At 47.0% G+C, this 21,633-nt stretch overlaps 1 protein-coding gene across 1 annotated transcript in view; it reads right to left on the bottom strand.

The window, feature by feature from the left end:
• The window catches only part of BRINP1 (BMP/retinoic acid inducible neural specific 1), a 143,751-nt gene that overhangs the window by 14,628 nt on the left and 107,490 nt on the right, over positions 1–21,633 (bottom strand). Inside the window, exons 5-6 of the mRNA XM_068974535.1 lie at positions 18,720–18,956; positions 13,740–13,962 (exon numbers count right to left, since the gene is read on the bottom strand). Of these exons, the coding sequence (XP_068830636.1) occupies positions 13,740–13,962; positions 18,720–18,956 (460 nt within the window). The remainder of the gene's footprint in view (positions 1–13,739; positions 13,963–18,719; positions 18,957–21,633) is intronic.

A 21,633-nucleotide genomic window follows, 5' to 3' on the forward strand; every position in this document is an offset into this window, starting at 1 on the left:
TAAGAAAACGAAGATCATGGCATCCGGTCCCATCACTTCATGAGAAATAGATGGGGAAACAGTGGAAATAGTGTCAGACTTTATTTTTGGGGGCTCCAAAATCACAGCAGATGGTGACTGCAGCCATGAAATTAAAAGACGCTTACTCCTTGGAAGAAAAGTTATGACCAACCTAAATAGCATATTCAAAAGCAGAGACATTACTTTGCTGACTAAGGTCCGTCCAGTCAAGGCTATGATTTTTCCGGTGGTCATGTATGGATGTGAGAGTTGGACTGTGAAGAAAGCTGAGCACCGAAGAATTAATGCTTTTGAACTGTGGTGTTAGAGAAGACTCTTGAGAGTTCCTTGGACTGCAAGGAGATCCAACCAGTCCATTCTGAAGGTGATCAGCCCTGGGATTTCTTTGGAAGGAATGATGCTAAAGCTGAAACTCCAGTACTTTGGCCACCTCATGCGAAATGTTTACTCATTGGAAAAGACTCTGATGCTGTGAGGGACTAGGGGCAGAAGGAGAAGGGGACGACAGAGGATAAGATGGCTGGATGGCATCACGGACTCGATGGACGTGAGTCTGAGTGAACTCTGGGAGTTGGTGATGGAAAGGGAGGCCTGGCGTGCTGTGATTCATGGGGTTGCAAAGAGTCAGGCACAACTGAGTGAATGAACTGAAAAACACTAGATATCCTAGAGATCCTTCAAGAAAATTAGAAATACCAAGGGAACATTTCATGCAAAGATGGGCTCAATAAAGGACAGAAATGGTATGGACCTAACAGAAGCAGAAGATATTAAGAAGAGGTGGCAAGCATACACAGAAAAACTGTCCAAAAAAGATCTTCATGATCCAGATAATCACGATGGTGTGATCACTTACCTAGAGCCGGACATCCTGGAATGTGAAGTCAAGTGGGCCTTAGAAAGCATCACTATGAACAAAGCTGGTGGAGGTGATGGAGTTCTAGTTGAGCTATTTCAAATCCTGAAAGTTGATGCTGTGAAAGTGCTGCACTCAATATGCCAGCACATTTGGAAAACTCAGCAGTGGCCACAGGACTGGAAAAGGTCAGTTTTCATTCCAGTCCCAAAGAAAGGCAATGCCAAAGGATGCTCAAACTGTCACATAATTGCACTCATCTCACACACTAGTAAAGTAGTGCTCAAAATTCTCCAAGTCAGGCTTTAACAGTTTGTGAACTGTGAAATTCCAGATGTTCAAGCTGGTTTTAGAAAAGGCAGACAAACCAAAGGTCAATTTGCCAAAATCTGTTGGATTATCAAAAAAGCGAGAGAGTTCCAGGAAAACATCTATTTCTGCTTTATTGACTATTCCAAAGCCTTTGAATGTGTGGATCACCACAAACTGTAGAAAATTCTTCAGGAGATGGGAATACCAGACCACCTGACCTGCCTCTTGAGAAATCTGTATGCAGGTCTGGAAACAACAGTTAGAATTGGACATGGAACAACAGACTAGTTCCAAATCAGGAAAGCAGTATATCAAGGCTGAATATTGTCACCATGCTTATTTAACTTATATGCAGAATACATCATGAGAAATGCTGGGCTGGATGAAGCACAAGCTGGAATCAAGACTTCTGGGAGAAATACCAATAACCTCAGATATGCAGATGACCTACCCTTAAGGCAAAAAGTGAAGAAGAACTAAAGAGCTTCTTTATGAAAGTGCAAGAGCAGTGTGAAAAAGTTGGCTTAAAGCTCAACGTTCAGAAAACTAAGATCATGGCATCTGGTCTCATCACTTCATGGCAAATAGATGGGGAAACAGTAGAAACAGTGAGAGACTTTATTTTTTGGGGCTCCAAAATCACTGCAGATGGTGATTGCAGCCCTGAAATTAAAAGATGCTTGCTCCTTGGAAGAAAGGTTATGACCAACCTAGATAGCATATTAAAAAGTAGAGACATTACTTTGTCAACAAAGGTCCATCTAATCAAAACTATGGTTTTTCCAGTAGTCATGTATGAATATGACATTTGGACTATAAAGAAAGTTGAATGCCGAAGAACTGATGCGTTTGAACTGTGGTGTTGGAGAAGACTCTTGAGAGTTCCTTGGACTGCAAGGAAATCCAACCAGTCCATCCTAAAGGAAATCAGTCCTGAATATTCATTAGAAGGACTGATGCTGAATCTGAAACTCCAATACTTTGGTCACCTGATGCAAAAACCTGACTCATTTGAAAAGACCCTGATGCTGGGAAAGATTGAGAGTGGGTGGTGAAGGGGATGACAGAGGATGAGATGGTTGGATGGCATCACCGACTCAATGGGCATGAGTTTGAGTAAACTCCTGGAGCTGGTGTTGGACAGGGAGGCCTGGCGTGCTGCAGTCCACGGAGTCACAAAGAGTCGGACATGACTAAGTGAACTGAACTGAAGAATAAGGCATGTCTATCTTGGGTGATCCTCACAATAACTGGGGAGAAAGTACTGTTATTATCCTCATTTTACTGATGAGGACACTTCGGGCCAGAAGCTCTGAGCTCACAACTCACTGTGATTCTACACCAGACTGGCTGCTTCCAGATCCCATATACTCAATCTGGATTTATGTGCTTTCTCTGATTTCTTATTTCCCATGTCTGGGTGAAATCAGTGTCACATTCAATTCTTCATATGCTGTTTTCTTAAACAACCATCTTTCCACCCCAAGTTCAAAGCATCATCATCCTTCAACTCCCATGTCAAATGGTCCCTCACTTCAGGTCAGCAAACGCTGTCTCATTACTTGCCACCTTACCTGTCACTGGGGGGACACACTGGTGAACAAGAAAAGTGGAGTCCCTGCCCTCCTTCCCTGGTGGCGCAGGGGATAAGAACCCGCCTGCCATTGCAGGAGACACAGGTTCGATCCCTTGTCTGCGAAGATCCTACATGCCTTGAGGCAACTAAGCCCATGCAGGTCAACGACTGATCCTGTGCTCCAGAGCCCAGGAGCTGAAACTACCGAAGCCCGTGAGCCCTACAGCCTCTGCTCCACAGCAAGAGAAGGCTGGGCACCGCAAAGAAGAGCAGCCCCTGCTCACCGCAACTAGAAAGAAACCCATGCAATGGTGGAGACCCAGGCCAGCCAAAGATAAATAAATAACGAAAATTAAATTAAAAAAATAAAGAATCCCCGCCCTCGCAGAGGTTGTGCTCAAGCAGGGGAAGTCTGGGATTAAACAGACACCTGCAAATGTGCCAAGTGGTGGAGAAACATTCCACGCAGCATGCAGCAAGGGCATACTGTTGACAGTGCAACTCTGTCCAGAGTGTCAGGACGAGCACCGCTGAGGGGTGGAGGTCTGATCTGACATTTAAAGGAGGAGCAGAATAACCTGGGCTAAGAGAAAAGGGGATTCTTAGAGTCTTCCTGACAGGAACACACCTCTCTCCCTTCTTTCCTTTACTGCTATTCAAATTCTGTGTTTACACAAGGGGAAGCATAACAGAATCTATTTTTATAGGATTTTGTGTGGATTCATGAGTAAATTATGTTAGGCATTTAAAGCTGTGCCTGGTACATAATAAACAGTGGTTCCATGTTAACTATTATTATCATTATTTATTGTTATAGGGACGAGTTAGGAGGGATAAGAGCTCCCCTCTCGGGACAAGCTCCTGTAATTGACCTGCCTGTAACTGACTTGGCACACGACTGACACTCTCTCTTCCTTCCGGTCAGCCTAGGGTTGATGTTCCAGGCACACTGAATGCTCATGGCAGGTCAGTTACGTGCCTAGAAAGCCCACATGCTTCTGGTTCCTCCAAGGGACAAGCACTCTCACCGAGAGTCGGTTCTGTTTATTCCCAAGCTTGCTTATGCCAGTTGTATTTGCTACTATGAGATCATGGAATTAAAAGTCAAATAAATCCATGAAATGTGAGCTGTCTTTTTCTGTGGGAACGCATTTGGATTCTGTGGGAAAATTCTATAAAGACCAGTTGATGAGCGAACTGCCGTCAATTTAAATAAAGGAGAAGTACCTGAAAAAGATTGGGAGGGCTCATAAAAATCTACAAACATTGAGATTGCTTCTTAAGAGTCTTAAAACTACTGCTTCACTTTGAATAAACCAAAGTCAGAAATATTATACAAATGCTGGTGTGGTTTATGCAAGAAAGCCAGGAAAACGTCAAATGGAGTATACAAACTCCCTCAGAAAAGATTCTGGCACTATTTCAAAAGACAAGCCAAGAAATATATATATATATCTTCAGTTAAAATAATTTATATTTATATATGTGCAGCATTATAGGAGTCCTTATTTTAACCTAACTTTCTATTAACTGAGAAATTATTAGTTTCTAAATTTGTCTGCTAAGGAGGCTTGTGCTTGACTTCTTACTATGTGCCAAAAGTGGCATATATGTTCTTTTACTGATTTTCTGCCGGCAAGTATTATTTTTATCTCTACCATATCAACGGGAAAAATGAAGCTCGGTCACCTTAATGCTGTCCCAAAGTTCCACCGGCAGTAAGCGGCAGTCCGCACTTGGCCTGTCAGATTGCACCAAGTCTTAAGTATCTGAAATTACACTGCCTCTCTATTACATTATCACATTTTGTTGGGCTCATGGCTTATTTTCTCTAATGGAAAGATCTGTTTCTTCGAAGCAGAAGTGGTGTCTTCATCAAAAATCTAGCATCTACTATGACTGGGCTTTTGATGATATTAACATCGTATCTGTGTATTTCTTTATGAAGAGTTTTCACATATATCATATAAACTGACTGAGACATCAACTCCACAGGGCAGCTTTTCTTATCATCTTGATCATACAGATGAGGAAACATAGGGCTCAGGTAGGTTCAGAGATTTTCTGAAGTCACATAATCTAATAACCGGGAGAGCAGGGACTGTCAGTCTAATAAACTGCCACTGACTTCAGCTCAATAAAAGACAAGAAGTCACATCTCTCTGCCCCCCGGCAGGAGTCTATGAGATTAAATCCAGAGGCAAGTAAGTATAGGTTCAGAGAGAAGAAGCAAAATCAGCGTGGATACTGAGGGTCCTATAACAGAGAGAACGATTATCTCGGTAGCTGGAATCTTTCCATGGACACCAATTAAACACCGCATGGAGGAGGAAGTTCGTTATAAGCTGACATGGGCTCAGAAGCTATGACCCCGGGAATGAAGCCTGAGGTGGATGCCCCCAAGAGATGTTCATCTCAACAATGTGTAATTACATTGTGCTTGGCGAGAGCCTGGACTGCTGGGTCAAGGCCACGTGAATCTGAGAAGTAAAAATAAACCAAGGACCAGGAATCATTGTAAAATGCCAATAATTATATTGCCTGCCCTCAAGTTCAAGTTCGTGAATCTCCTCTGTCTTAGTGTACTGTAACCTCTACAAAAATCAGGACACCCTGTCCTGATCACACTGCCCTAGTCAGTACTAGAAATTTCTCTCCATCTGATGGAAGTTAACAAACTCTGGGAAGTATTTATTTTTGTCTGGCCCCCTCCCCCTTTTTTTTTCTCTCACTAGGGTGCATTTCCCAAAGTAAGGGACTTAACAACAGAGACTTGCAGAATTTGGATACAGGTCAATTAAAGACAACCTTCATTTGCAGTTGCCATTTTCCTGCCTGGACTGTCACGGTCTGAGGGCCTGAATTTTCATCATGCTCTGTTCACACATTCCTGGAATGATCTTGGACAAGTCACTTCACTCCCTTTGGCCTTAGTGACTTTCTTATGAATGATGAAGACAATCTAACCACATACAATGTAATGTGTGAAAAATCTGTAGATGTATTTATATGGCGTGCTTGTGTGCTACGTCGCTTCAGTCATGCTCAACTCTTTGTGACCCCGTGGACTGTAGCCCGTCAGGCTCCTCTGCCCATGGGATTCTCCAGACAAGAATACTGGAGTGGGTTGCTGTTTCCTCCTCCAGGGAATCTTCCCCACCCAGGGATCGAACCTGTGTCTCTTGGATTGGCAGGTGGATTCTTTATCATTAGTGCCACCTGGGAAGCCCATTCATATGGCAGTGGGATACAACTGCAAAATACTGTGTCGACATGTTTTGGGGACCCTGTTCCATGTAAAAAATAGTTTGTGTATTCATTGAGCACAATTTTTTGAATAGCTCCTGTGTGTCAATTACTGTGCTAGGAAGGTATGCTGCTGCTGCTGCTGCTAAGTCACGTCAGTCGTGTCCGACTCTCTGCGACCCCATAGACAGCAGCCCACCAGGCTCCTCCATCCCTGGGATTCTCCAGGTAAGAACACTGGAGTGGGTTGCCATTTCCTTCTCAAAAGCACGCTGCTGCAGTGATTAACAGCCTGGGTCCAGATGCATACGTGGAGCTGCCAGCCTTACAGGAGAGACAGGTGTTAATAAAAGGATAAAAAAAGGTATAGTGGTAAAGTGAGTCTGGGGCTTCATTTGGGATATCCGACTGCTAAGGAAGCATCTAAAGTAAGCCCCAACCCAGCCTTTCAATGCAAAGAACACAGGCTTTTGAGCTGAGACCTGCAGGGTGCATAGCTACTACTGCAGGTCAGGAAGGAAGAAAGCACCTTCCTGGCAGAGGGGACCGCCTGTGTGAAGCCTCTGAGGTGGGAGAGGGTGCACAGCCAGGGCTGAGCTGAGTGAGCCGAGAAGGGGTGTGAAACACGGAGCAAGAGGCCGGCAGGGCCAGACCACGGCACACTTGCAGGTCATCCTCAGAGTCTGCTCGTAAGAGCAGGGATTGGTCACCACAGGTTCTAAGCAGGGATGTGGCAAGATCAAATTTTCCTGAGTAACAATTCTGACTTCCTCCTGGAATAAAGACTGGACAGTGATCTGAGTAGATCTGGGGAGGCTCCGCCAAAAGGCTATTGTCATTTGAGGCAAAAGAAGATCTTGGTTTGAACTGTAGGCTTCTCATGAGACATGACCAATTAGGATCATCAGAAGGCAGTACGGCTCACAGATTCAATTGCTGTTCTTCTGTCAATATTTTGGAGTTGAACCGTTACTCTCTCATTCCGTGGGAGTGGCGTTTCTCCTAGGAGTTACGAAGGGCCTCAGAGAGCACCAGCTGTTTTCAAACTGTTTTAGCAAAAATAAAAAATCACCTTATTTTCCCAAATGAGTTTTAATGAGAATTCCCATAAAGAAAATAGATAAAGAGCTGTTCTGGGTAAAGGTGAGGTGTAAAGTGTTCTTTATTCAGGCTCTCCCCATCCCTGCAAGGCTGGGTTTTTTTGCACGCAATGTTCTCAGCCTGGAATATATACTGGACTTACAGGCTCACACAGGGCCCGGGCCAGGATACGAACTCAGGTCTTCTGGTTCAAACAAGTGTCTTTTTCAAAAGCACATCCTGAGGCTAGATAATGATGCTAAGAAGACAAGGACCCTGTCGCAATGACCTTTAAGTGCCCCCCAGTGTCTGGCATAAGGCGGGAGATCGGGGAGTCGGTAAACGCTTATGGAGTTGCATAGAAACCAGCAGAATTCATTGCTCAAGTTGAGTTTGTGCTTTTCTTTTTTCTCTCCCTTCCTCTTTTTTCTCCTCCCTCCCCCTGTCTTTTCTGTTCTCCCTCCCTCCCTGCCTCCTTCCCTCCTCTGGAATGAGAGGTGTTTTCCACCACACCGCAGTTAGCAGTGCAGCCAGGGGATCATCTCGTCTCAGGAGCAGACAGAACAGCATAGTCGTTATATGAAAGGGCTCTGTCTGGGTTTGGATCCTGCCTCTTACTTGGTATGTAAACTTCATAGAGATTATGAAGCAGGTCAGTTAACATCTCTATGTCTTAACATTCTCCACTCATACAGTGGGATGACTCGACACTGCCAGTGAGCTGTCCTGATGATTAAATGAGGTGGAAGCGTGCAGGAGAGCGGAAATGCCTGAAAGTGGTCAGAGTGAAAGTCGCTCAGCCGTGTCTGGCTCTTTGCAACCCCATGGACTGTACAGTCCACGGAATTCTCCAGGGCAGAAAACTGGAGTGGGTGCCCTTTCCCTTCTCCACGGGATCTTCCCAACCCAGGGATCAAACCCAGGTCTCCCACATAGCAGGTGGATTCGTTACCAGCTGAGCCACAAGGCAAGCCCAGGAATACTGAAGTGGGTAGCCTATCCCTTCTCCAGGGGATCTTCCCGACCCAGGAATTGAATTGGAGTCTCCTGCATTGCAGGTGGGTTCGTTACCAAGTGAGCTATCAGGGAAGCCCCCTGAAAGTGTTGCCTTCAACCTAAACTCAGTCCCATTCTCTTCCTGATGAATTTAATTTCAAGTTCACCCCACTTGTGGAGCCCCCTCTCACAGAGTACTCAGATTTTACAAAGTGCTGCCAGACACACCATCTCAGGTGAGCCAGTTAAACCCCTCAGAAGCAGCAGGAGGAAATGATTACGTCTGTTTTACAGAGGAGAAAACCAAGGTTCAAAAAGTCTAGCTACAGTAGTGACCACACTCAAAGCCCACTTCCCAGTCTGTTCCCCCTTTTAACTGCACAACATAAGGGTCTCCTGGTAGCAAGATAATCCACAGGGACCTCCGCATGGGTCCTGCCTTTCTTAGACATGCCCAGCTGCAATACTGTGGTCTGACTGTAGGCGAGGTCCTGCACAGGCAGAAAGAAATTCACACACTGTCCCTGGGGCCCACCACATCACCTAATACACGCTGGGAACCCTACAGGTATTTGGTGAGGTGCCGAATTCCTTGGTGGCAGGTGTGGCCTGGAATTAGTCCTGTGGCCCTCAACTGGATTGGCAGTGATCCTGAGAGAGGGGCGTCTTGCTTATCTTAGAGCTCACCCAGGCTGAGTTCTCTGGAAACACGGGCTGCATTGACCTGCCCTGAACCTGACCTCCTCTCTCTACTTAGAGATGGCTCTGCCCTGTCTGCCTGGCCTCCAGAGCTGGTTCAGGGTTCCAGGACTGGGGCCATTTCCTGAATCTCTGTTCCTGGTCTACCACCACCCTCATGACCTTGATGACCAACCCTGCCTTTAACACCATCATGCATTCACACCCAAGTGCCCCGAGCAGGCAGAGCCGTCTCTCCTGCTTCTGCTCACTGCCTGGAGCCTGCACCAGCCTCCTGACCACCAGCCCCACCCATGGGGTCAGCAAGGCCATTCCAATCCTGCCACTTATCTGCCCTGTGACCTCGGACAAGCCAATTCCATCTCTGCCTCATCAGTTTCCTCATCTATAAAACAAACCCAATTACATCAGCTTCATAGAGATTGTGTGAGGATTAGATGAAAAACATATATATGCCATCATTATCATCAACACTCAGACTCACTGGCTGCTACTGTGGGCTAAGCAATTTATATGCAAAAATCAGTGCCTGGTAAAAACAGGCCACCTGATACGAACAGCCAACTCATTGGAAAAGACCCTGATGCTGGGAAAGATTGAGGGCAGAAGGAAAAGGGGCTGACAGAGGACGAGATGGTTGGATGACATCACTGACTCAAAGGACATGAATTTGAGCAAACTCCGGGAGATAGTGAAGGACAAGGAAGCCTGGTGTGCTGCAGTCCATGGGGTTGCAAAGAGTCAGACAGAACTTAGTGCCTGAACAACATGTATTAAATTTTTTCCATGTGTTAGGCCCTGTTCTAAACATTTTATGTGGGTTCAAGCATTTAATCCTCAAGACAGCCCTATGTATTGCACTGTTATTCGCTTCATTTTGGAGATGAGAAAACTGAAGCTCAAAGGTGGTGCTAACTCCCCCAGGGTTACAAACTGAGAAGGGGATAAAGCTGGGATTCGAACCCAGGCAATCTGACACTAGTTTTTAGTGAGCTGTACTGCTTGTTATAAGAGATGTTCAATAGGTATCTGTTATTGTTTTGTGATTTTTATTATTATTATCATTCATCTTATTTGCCCTATATACAGGCAAATAGCCCCAACTGTACTCCATTTACCCTGCGGTGCTTGATCTCCAAAAAGGATTCCCTCTGCACCCCCACCCCCACCCCACATCTCCCAATAGTCACACCCTTGAATCTCCGCTGGGCTTTTGGCCGAGAGAATATGGTAGAAGGGATATTCTCTGACTTCAAAAGCTAAGCTGTAAGAAGACTTAAAATTTCCTTTTAGTCTCAGGAGACTGCCACGTTTCAAGAAGCCCAGGCCGCGTGAAGCAGGCATGGGGTGGGGGGGGGGGGCAGTATCCCCAGCCACCTCTGGGAGTGAGCCATCGTGGACGTCCAGTCCAGTCAAGCCCCCTGGTGACCCCAGCCCCAGCCAATCTGAGGGAGCCCCGGCTGCACCCAGTCAGTCTACAGAATCCTGAGAGTTTATAGCAAGTGTTGCTTTGAACCACGAAGTCTTGAGTGACTTGTTTGGCAGCAGTTGATAACCAGGATACTCCTGGCAACAATTGATAACCAAAATCCTTCCAGTCCAGTATCAAGGTTCCAATATGCCTTGAAACAAAGCTCCAGTTATCTAGATTTGACTTCCCACTAAGTTTTCAAGGCAAACACCTCTTTGAAGAACAATAAAATAACCTTTATTGCCCTTGGGTGTGCATTTATTACACTGCGTGTGCCTCGGTTCCCTTATCTGTAGAACAGAAATGGTAAGAGGAGCTAGTTCACAACATTGCAGTGGGGGGAACGGGAGCTAATTCACAGGAGACGCTCAGAACCGCACCTGGCCGTTAGAATCCATCTACAGGTATCCCCTGCTTTTTGAAAGTTTGCTTTATGCCACTGCACTTTTTATTAATAATAAAGACCTACAAAATACCTAACCAAAAGAAACCCCAAGATTTTAGCTTTCTTGAAAAAAGGTAACTGCGTCCTTGCTTTATGCCATTTGAGCTTATGAAAGGTTTCATGGAAACACTCTACTTTCAGATAGAGGGGGGAACCTGTACTAAGTGACACCTCTCTATTAACTGAGACAGGCTTTTTGAATTTTAAAATCGTAATCCTCATACTTAACCTGAAGGCTAGTGGAACTACCCACTGTTCCAAATGAGCTGCAGGGAGTTGCTTATAGAGCCTCGTGGCTATAAAGGGGGTCAGGGTCTGGGCCCAGCCTATGCTCTTTCCCTCTCCCCACTCCACCCCCGCCTCAACACCGTCACCCGCCCTTCCTGACACAAGGGAGAGCATCAGCTTGTGGACTCAGCGCCCATGGAGCCCAGGACACCGACAAATCACAGCAGAGCAAGTGCCTCATTAGCCAATTCCAGCTTGATCGGCTCAGGTGGCCCAGGGTCCCCAGTGTCAGCACCTCTGCCTGACACAGCTGCGTGGTGGGGAGGCGCCCTGCCTGCTCATGAAAGCCTCCGGTTCACATGGCAGGAAGCAAGGAGGCCCAGCTCTCCTAGGAGGGCGTCGGACGAGTCAGCACAGTGCACACGTGTGTGGCCCTGCTCTCCAGTCTCCAGAGACCAAAATGCGCCATGTGAACAGAACCGAGCGACTTGCCAACATGGAACCCAGAGGTCCTCTCCAGATGTGTGCAGGAGGGAGGTTCTGGTTCAGGAGGAGATATGGCAACACGGAGAGTTCTTTCTTTGCAGGTCCAACTGGTGGGAGGACACTTCTAGCTGTCTATGCCTGTGGTCTTGCAGAGAAGAGCACGTTATACATATGGACATCCACACTCAGAGCAGAGAAGCGACCTGCTCAAGGTCACAGAGCTTGCCGAGGGTAGGGTGTGCTCTCATCCAGGCCCCCGATTCTGCCCCGCTCCCCTCCCCTCTAAGGCCTGCCCAGTCCTCTCTCCTCTGGATGCTCCCCGCCGACCTGAGCCTTCCCTGGACCCCGGTGCCTGCTGCGCTCTCCACTCTGCTCTGGATGCTCTGCTTGCCTTTGATCATGTGTCTTCCCCACATCTTGGGGCTTTCGGACTTACCACTTCATCCTCTAGACTGAAAACCAGCAAAACTGACACCTCCTACATTTGTTTAAAGTCTGGTAATGTTAAATGCTACTCTTTTGCCCCGAGGTGCAGCCAGTGTGGTCCACCTGGGGACGCACCATTCCATCATTTAGGGACCTGGTCAAAAGCCACGTCTTGCAGGGTCTAGGCTCATTTATATCACCCCAAATCCATACATTCAAGTCCTCACCCCAGAATCTCTGAATGCGATTCTGGAGATAAGATTGTTAAAGAGGTAATTAAGTTAAAATGAAGTCACTGAGATGAGCCGTAAGCCAACAGGTCTGGTGTCCTGATAAGAAAGGAGGGTTAGGACACAGACACTCAGAGACAGAAAACCCGTGGAGACAGAGGGCGAAGATGCCAGCTACGAGCCAAGGAGAGAAGCCTCGGGAGAAGCCATCCGCGCCCATCTCAGGCTTCTAGCCACCAGAACTGGGAGAAAGTGCATTTCTGTTGTTTAAACCACTCCGTCCGTGGCACTTTGCTAGGTGTTCCTAGCAAGTTAATACCTGTGGGGAGCACTTCCTGATTGCCAACAGAACCCCTTCCTCACTCCCCCACTAAGAGAGCTCTTTCATGACACTGTTACGTTTCTGAGTCTCCCCAGTGCCTGAGGCAGCTCACAGATGCCGGGTGGGTCTAAACAGAATCCACGCCACACCTTCACTCATGGTGGCAGTTCGGGGCTCTGTGGCAGATAACAAGGGGCCCCTTTCCTAGTCCCTCCTTCTGCAGCATTTCATCAAGTAAGCCACTGCTGGCTGAAATCCCATTTGTTTCACAAAATCAGGATCGCAAACTAGATGCAGAGCAAAGGGGTCTAAGTTGGGGGGAATCGGGAGGGCAGAGATGAGCCCGGACGAGAGTACAAGGAAACTGGGATCCAAAGAGCTGGCCGTGACTGAGCGTGCACGCATGCACATTGGCACAGAATCTGCTAAGTGAAGGTGACCGAGCCCCAGTCTTTTAAAGGGAGGATCATGGACCAAAGCTGAACGTGGAACCCCCAGATATGAAACAGATGAAAGCATCGTTGCTCTGGCAGGAGCAGGGTGGAGAGACCCCCAAGCCTGCCTTCTTGCTCTCCCGTGACACCTGCATGAAAACCCTGGAGACACCAATACAGAAAAACCCCTGATGTAGCTCATAAGTGCCCTGGGAGAGCAGAGTCTAAGAGACTTGGATTTGAATTCTGAATTTGAATCCTCCCAAGAGAGTAGATAAACCCTAGGTGCTAGGAGGGCACGAGTCCTGTGAGTCTTGCTCACCCCCATCTTCTCCATCATCCACCAGAATACCTGGTACGTGGAGAGCAGGGCTGGCGAGGTGCTGAGGCCAGCAAGACAGGTGGGCATTTGAGGAGGCACTCCCTCCCACTGAGGACCCTGCCCCTGCGTGACTGGCGACGGAGTGCTCCCTTAAAGTTCTCAGGATAGGCGCCTCCTTTGCTTCACTCTACTCCAGGCCCTGATCAAAGGCCCTCAATCAGTAAGTTGTTTGGTTCATTCACTAACCTCGTTTCTTCACTACTAAGATGAGGATGCTAAAAACGGCTTTGCCAAGTAATTTTAAAGTTAGATAATACATTTAAGCAACCAGAATAATGTCACATAGCAGTCAGTGCTATTGCTAATTTCCTTCCTCAGTGAGACGGATCAGACAACACATATGCTGAACATTCAGGGCATTTTCAGGAAAAGGTCAGAAACCCAGGGCCTCCAGAGCCAGCAGGGAGAAGCCTGAGAAACCGCGGTTCTGGGCCCTGCAAGGCCGTGTGTTCCAAGAGCGTCCCCTGCACTGCGCCCGCCTCTTTTCCAGCTCTGAGCCTGCAGGGGCGGTGGGTGGGCCAGCACTCACCTCTCTCTGGGCAGCTGGTGGCTGGGGTTGTGGCGGCAGCGGACACTGAGGCCGAAGAGCTTGCGGGCGGTGCGCTGGATCTTCTGCCTCTGGGCCTCCGTGGCGCTCTGCAGGAGCTTGTAGCGGTTCTGCAGGTCCCAGTCGTTGCCCCAGTGCTGGTGAATGCTCCCGATGGTCAGGAAGTGGTTGCTAGGGAGACGCTTCATGAACGATTTAAACTCATCTAGCAAGAGACAAAGGCCAAGGAGACGGGCTGAGCATGACATTCCCCATCGGAGGCTGCCTCAAATGCTCAGCCCTACCCACCAGTAAACAGGTCCACACTAAAGCCACTCCTTGGCGCACTCTACACATGGCACCAGCCTGCTCTGCTCCTGGAAGGTAGTGAAGAGGCCACTGCACTTTCAACGATGTGTCTCTTGCCAGTACTTCGCTGCATCCCGTATCCTTACTTCAGACAAGGCTGCCCAAACTTCTATCATTTGAATGCCAGCTTTAACGGTATTCACATATCACTTGTACTTATATCTTACTTAATATTTTCTTGGAAGTAATTAAACCACATTTTTACCCAGTTGACAAAGGAAATCACTATAACATGCATTTGGTAGGATGGGAGCTATAGAAATAGGCTGTAAAAATAAATAGGATGAAAACGATATGAACAAATTCCAGCCAAACACTGTGGCCTGCTGGATGACTGAAACCCATGCCTGGTCTCAACCTGAAATTTAGGGAAGTAGCAAGTGATAGTGTGGAAGGATATCAGCAGCCACCAAAACATTCTGTGATGTAATCTGGGACGGGGAACTGACACGGATTCCCGCCCCTGTGAGTCCCGCTCTCACTGGAAGCTGTATGTGTGGACGGCCTCTCCTCAAGTCGCAGTTTGGGAAACTCCAGCTTAAGAGATGGGGACACACTCGGGTCTCCTGGGCTCCTGCCTCAGTCTGGGATGCTCAGTGTGTCAGCATGAGCCACAGGTGACACCGCCTTAGGAATGATCTGGGTCAGATTTCTTGTTCTACATTTGGAAACACTGAAGCCTCCAGTAGGAAAATGATTTTCTGAAGGCAGAATAGTCCAGGGGTAACAAGAGGAAGGATTAAAACATGAGCTGTTGTTTTCTGATCTAATACTTACCCTCAGTATTGGGAATCTTAATGAATTAAGGGGTTAACTATTTTGCAGGAAAAAAGCCTAACTAGTCAGAATATCTATCTATCAATAATATCTATCTATATCTGAACCTGAATACTTTCACTTTATGTTATAAGCCCTACACAAAGAACTTTCCTGGCAGTCTAGTGGTTAGGACTCCATGCTTTAACACAGGGGACATGAGTTCGCTTGCTGGTAGGGTTACTAAGATCCCACCTGCTACATAGTCAAAAAAAGAAAAAAATCCAACCTACAAGGAAATTTCAGGTATATTAGGCATTCATTTAAAAAAAAGCCTTCAGAGCTTTCAGTAAGCACCAAGCTCAGTCTTCAACACTTAACACACATGACTGATTTTTATAGCAAACATATGAGATGGACGCTTTAGTGCCCTTCTTCTACAGAAACTAGGACACAGAGGAGTTAATTAACTTGCCAAGGTCACACAGCCAGTAAATGGTAGAATCAGAACTCTGGATGGCTGCAAATCATGTACTCTTACTTAGCATATTTACTTACTCTCAACACATGAACAGGATCAGAGAATTGGGAGCCAAAACCAGGTCTTTTTAATAAATTTTATATTAAGGTTCTAAAACCAGGAGTCTGTGACTCCTAGAAGACCTCAGCACCTCATTACAGACAGTCAGACATGCAGGAGTTCAAGCTGATTCTTAAATTGACGGCTGCGTAACCATGATTGTTATACAATTGCTATTCAACGCCTCAGTTTTCCCATCTGTCAACAATAGCATCTAATCCAAATCTTCAGAGAGTGACATAGGACAGCATCTGCCTCGTTCTCAAAATCCAGAAAGTGCTGAGTGGACGGTTGTGTAAGACAGTAAGGATGACTGCACCGATAAATGTATTCAGCGAGCCGGCTGGAGACAGGGGACTGGCCCTGATGACTTTGGTGCTTTGACCAGTCCAGCTCTCCCCTCAGTGCAGCTTATTTTGTAAAGGGCTCTGTTGACCTTGGGGATAACAGTCCTTTCAACGAACCAGCATTTGGGTCAGATAGGAACATCTAAACAAGCTTATGGTTACCAGCGGAGAAGAGGCGTGGCAATAAACTGGGAGACTGGGACTCACATAACCACACAACTGTTTATAAAATGGATAGCTAAGAAGACCCTGCTAAATACAAACGGCACAGAGAGCCCTGCTCAGTCCTCTGTAATGATGGGAAAAGAGTCTGAAAAAGAGAGGACATATGTACATGCATAACTGATTCACTTTGTATACCTGAAATTAATGCAACATTGTAAATCAACTATACTTCAATAAAAACATTTTTTTTTTTAGTGAAAATGATTTAATTTCTTGACTAAAACTCCCAATAAAGGAGGCATTGCTATTTAGTCGTTAGGTCGACCCCAGGGACTAGATCCCTCTAGGCTTCTCTGTCCGTGGCATTTTCTAGGCAAGTGTGCTGGAATGGGTAGCCATTTCCTCTTCCAGGCAATTTTCCTGACCCAGGGATCGAACCTGAGTCTCCTGCATTGGCAGGATGATTCTGTACCACTGAGCCAGCAGGGAAGCCCAAAGGAGGCACAGACCCCTGTTTACGTGTATAAACGAGGTCCTATTTGACCACCAACACTCCAGCCATGAAGGAATCAATGGGTTTGACCTTTGACCAGGTATTAATCCCTCCAAATGACCTGGTCCTGAGTCACTGAGGTTATGGGTTGCAAAGGAAAGGAGGAAAATACACAGGTACAAGCCATATATACGTGCAGATGGATGGGTTTGTCTTCACAGGAACAAACATTTCAAAATGGGTAAGTGCAGGATATCTGGGGGGAAATGTGCTTTTGTGGAGACAGACTGTGTCTGCAGCGTCTCCGCTTTCTGCATTTCCTCCCCCCGCCTACCCGCCCACCCCCACTACGCGGCTTCTCTTCCTTGGGAGAAAGGGTCCTATGTTAGGCATCCCTGCTACATGTGCACACAGCCGACACCCACCTCTGCTGTTTAGCAATCAGTAGAATCTCTTTGCAAAAGCATTTTATCAAATGCTTCTTTTATTTATTTATTTATTTTTTTGAGACCAAATACTCTTCATAACACATTTCCTTCATGAAGCTCTCCTCTTTCAGAGATTCCCGGGATTTTAAATGGACAAATGGGTGCATCGCAGCTCCACTGGGTGACCCCGTAAGAACAGATGCTTTCTATGCTGCCAGAGCTGGAGCAGGGCTCGGAGTTCATGGAAACCAGTGGTTTTCAAACCCAGTGCTCTACGGCTCAGCTTTTATCTGTGGTACACAGTGGCTCCAAGGTATGATTTTGTTTGATCAAAGGGTTTCTTGGAAAAAGATTTAAATAAATCCAAATACTAAAACAAAAACATGTCCTCTCATTTATCAGATGAGTGAACTGAGGCCTGGTGGGGTGGTTGGGTGGGAAAAGTAGAATTAATCAGTTACAGAAACTGCTGTGAGCACTGGATTTGGAATCAGGGGTTCCATTTCCAATGCTATCACTTACTGACTCTGTGGCCCTGGGGAGACACTGGCGCTTGGCACCCTCCCTCCTCTAGAACACGGTAATATCACTACATACTTCAGCGCAGTTTATAACAGATTTAAGGAATATAAAGTTGTGTTAAAAATAGAAATGCGCTATACATATGTCCATTTATTTAACACATCTCTGAGAACATATTAAATGCCAGATATCCACTTGGCATCTCTATTGGAAGTCTCAAGGGTTCCCAAGTTTTTCACATCCAAAACTCAGTACACAGTCTTCTTTCTAAACCTTCCGGGGTGTTCTAGCTCTGTGAAAGGTACCCACGTCCATCAGACTGCTTAACGAAAAGCCTAAAAGTCCTTGGCGCTCACCTGAAGACCCTTCCTCCAGCTCTCGGAGCCAGCCTACCATCGGGTCCTGCCAAGTTTTCTTCCTAAACGTCCTGGCACTGGCGTCTCTGCACATCTCATTCTCATGGTCTGTACCGCCCTCCTATCCCACATTGCAGCCATGTCGCCCCTGGGTGCCTCCCGCTGGCCGACCTGCACTCACCCTCTGAGCTCTGTGCACATTCAGATGCTGACACTCTCCCTGGAAGGGGCCTCTCCTGACTCCCTGACCACACCACCCTCCAACAGCACGTGACCTGCTCACAGGAGCTCCTCAGTCCACATACACGAATGATTAACGTGTCACCATTACCTGCATAGTGAGACGATCAATGCCTGGATGCCCCATGAACTAGAAGCTCCACGAGGCAGAAATCCAACTTTGCACCTCACCTACGTTATGGCCTGGGTGACTGTCCTCCCCTGAAATGCCTTTCTCTCAACCACAAAGAGCAGGAAATGGCCAAATTACCTGAAAAGTGACTTCCAGCTATGACAGGCGGAATTCTCTGGCTATCTACATTACCTCTACACATATATGTACCTGTATACATACTCACATTTGCACATATGTGTGTGTTCACTTATTTTGAGAGACATGTACACACACACACAGAGACACACAGACTCAGGAATCAATACAACTAGCTCGGACTCCTCTCTCCAGAGGCTTCCTCTGTGCTCCCGAGGCATTATTCTGTCTGTCGTCTGGGTACCACAGAAGCAATATATCACAGGACCACAAACTTGATTATGCTATTCATTATTCCACTCGGTGGAGATTTATTGAGTGCCTCCCCTTTGACAGCTACTCGAATGGCTCTGGACCCTCCCGAGTGAAAGGCTGGCGGGGAGGGCGGTCGCTGAGCGGGTTCCCCTTGGCCATCCTGATGCCCGTCAGATCCCAGGCGCGTGGGCCTCCGTGCAACAGTCCCGCGAGGCTCCCTACCTGAGTTCTCCAGGTCCTTGTAGGCGTCGGCCCACGACTTGGCCATGCTGGCCAGTGTGTACTCCATGATCTGGATGTCGGTGATGGGGCAGTTGCACTGCGGGAACTCCTCGGCACACTGGCATCGGCACTGGCTGTTCTGACACACGTACTCCCCCTCGCCGTTGCACATGATGTAGCTCAGGGCCGACTGGACGAACTTCTCCTGCAGATACTGAGGGAAGATGATCTGAAGACCTGGAGGAGGGCAGCGAGAGGCAGGAGATGGAAGGTTACAGAGGAGGCGTTCCATTAAGAGTTTCGCGCGCAGGAATCTGAAGCTGCTAGCTTCCCCCCGGTGAGCAGGGATCAGACTAGCTCTGGGCCTGCCCAGATCTACGCAGGGCGGTGCTGGTGAGGCCTCCAGTTCCCTCGCTTCGCCTTAAACTTCTCAGAGTGTGATCCTGGCCACCTCTGCTCTCTCCATACGCTCTTGGGTGATATTAGCACTGAAGCCAGAGCCAGATCCATTAATATACCTTTTCCATTGTTGGAGAAAGCCCTTATTGAAAGCACAAGCTCACTGTTTATTTTTCCTTGTTTTCTTCATTTCTTTCCTGTTCCTTTCTTCTAATATTTATGAACCTTATTCATGAAGCACAAGTCCTGAGCTAAGAGCTAGGTCTATAAGAGATTTGAAAAAAGACACGATCTTTGCCCTTGGGGAGTTTACAATATAATCAGCAGGCACAGACAACACACCTCATCACAACACAGCTTTACGGACCCAGGGTAGAGCTGGCCGTATGAGGCAGCTGGACAGCTGAGGCAGCATTAGCATTGCTGAAATAGCAGGGAAACCTTTGTAGAGGAAATGATAACGTGGGCTGGTTGAAAAGCGACTCATTATGTAAAAAGAGCTACGAAGCATATTCTAAAGAGAGGGGTAGCAAGAACTAACATTTCACATGTCTGGGAGCTGCTGGGAGGGACATGAACTCGGATGGGTGGGCAGGCAGTGCTGGAGGAGAGCAGGTTTCAGAAAAGGGCAGACGCCAGAGATCAAAGGTCTTTATCATGTGCTGAGGAGTTTGGACTTTATCCTGTGAATAATGGGATACTTTGGTAGTTTCCCCAGGTAAGAATGACATAAACAGAGTTACATAATTTAACAGGACCACTGTATCATTCACACATACACGCAATGGGATCAGGGGAGACTGGTGTCCGATTCATCTTCTCTCCTCTGCTTACAAATGAAGAAGGCAAAGCTCACTGAGAGGACATGGGCCATTCATGGTTATAAGAGGAGTTCTCCTGATCACACTGCATGGTCTTTTTTCTATGAAGTACCTGACTGAGCAGAGTCTCGATCCCGAGGACCAATGAAGAGAGAAGGGTTTATCTGGGCATGAGCACTGCTCTCGTACCCATGAAATGTCAAAAGAGCAGGCCATCTTTTGGTGGCCCCTCAAAAAAGGACAACTCTGGGCTAAATTAAGTCATTCAGGCACTTTCACCTGGGACATTTCTCTCCCCCGCATTTGGAGCTGCTGACGGGTTTTGCCACTGATGCGTATTGGGGCAGTGGTTTTACTACGCACTGTGCTCTTCGGATTGAAATGCTCTCCTCATTCATGCTTCAGGGACACGCCCAACCCTACTCATCAGGGATCTGCCGAATAGACTCGACATTTCTCTCACTCTCGACTTCACTTTCTCTTGCTTATAAATTATTTTGAAAAAGTGAAACCCGTCATTTCAACCTATCATCATACGGCAGCTAAAAAAGGACTATTTTCAGAGGGGCCTTGTGAAAAGGAAGATGGTGTCTCCAGATGCCTTCTGGCAGACACCACAGCGCAGTAAAGAGCTGGGCATTGCTAGAGTCAGGCTTCTCCACTGACCGCCTCAGTCCTCTCAGGTTAGCTAGCCAACCTGTCAAAGGCTCCACTTTCTCTTCTCTAAAATGGAGACACTTTCAGTACCTCCACTGAGGGTGACCGAGAGAGCTAAGTGACGTAATTCTTGAGAATTGTCTAGAGCAGTCTCTGATACATAGCAAACAATAAGTATACTTTATTCTCATTTTTGATGATGATGATGCTGTCATTCCTCGGATTAAAGTTTTTTAAAGTGACCACAGAAACCTTAGGAGAGATGAAAGAACACTATAGCTGTATTTAATGAGAAGGAAAGACACCCAGTACGTAGTGTGGAGATATCTGGAGAGCTTCCACAAGAAGTGGGGTTTAGAATTCTGTGCTGTTGAACCAGCACTGATGGGAGGGCTATTTGGAATGGTAGACCCTTTGTCAACACGCACAGAAGGTGTTCTAACAGGCAGGGCTGGGCAGCCGGGGTGACGGTCCACCACAAGGCTAGGGGAGCTCCATCCCACGAGCAAAGGGTCCAAACGAGTTTGAGCCACTGCTCACAAGGGCTCCTGTACGGAGGTGTAAGATGGAAATACGGAAAGGCAGAGCGAACCGAATCCAGCAGTAAAGTCCTAGACCAAGTCTCCAGTTCTTTCAGAGTAGGCACTATTGAGTCATTTTATCCGTATCACCATTTTTTGCTTCCAAAGCAAAATTTATTTTTAGCTGATCCCAATCCCCTATAGGCATGTGAGTCTATGGACTGGGGTTAAGTTTCTGTTGCTTAAAGAAACTCTATAGACTATACTCTCAGTCCTATTTTTCTAGCTTGCTCATCATTTTCTTTCTCTCTTTTGCAGGGGATAAAATATTCTATTCTTGGTGCTGGCCCAAAAGGAATTGGGGGAGAGCGTTTTTCGAAAATTGCGTCAAATCATTTTCTGTCTGGCAAGGATACAAAAGGCAGTCTTACCTACCCCATTTAATGCAACGGAAAACAGATGAAGTTTGGGGCTGGGGGGTTTCTGGGAGCAGCTGAAACACAAAACTGGCTGCTC

The sequence above is a fragment of the Capricornis sumatraensis genome, chromosome 6 (assembly GCF_032405125.1).
Source record: "Capricornis sumatraensis isolate serow.1 chromosome 6, serow.2, whole genome shotgun sequence".
In the NCBI taxonomy this organism is placed as follows: domain Eukaryota; kingdom Metazoa; phylum Chordata; class Mammalia; order Artiodactyla; family Bovidae; genus Capricornis; species Capricornis sumatraensis.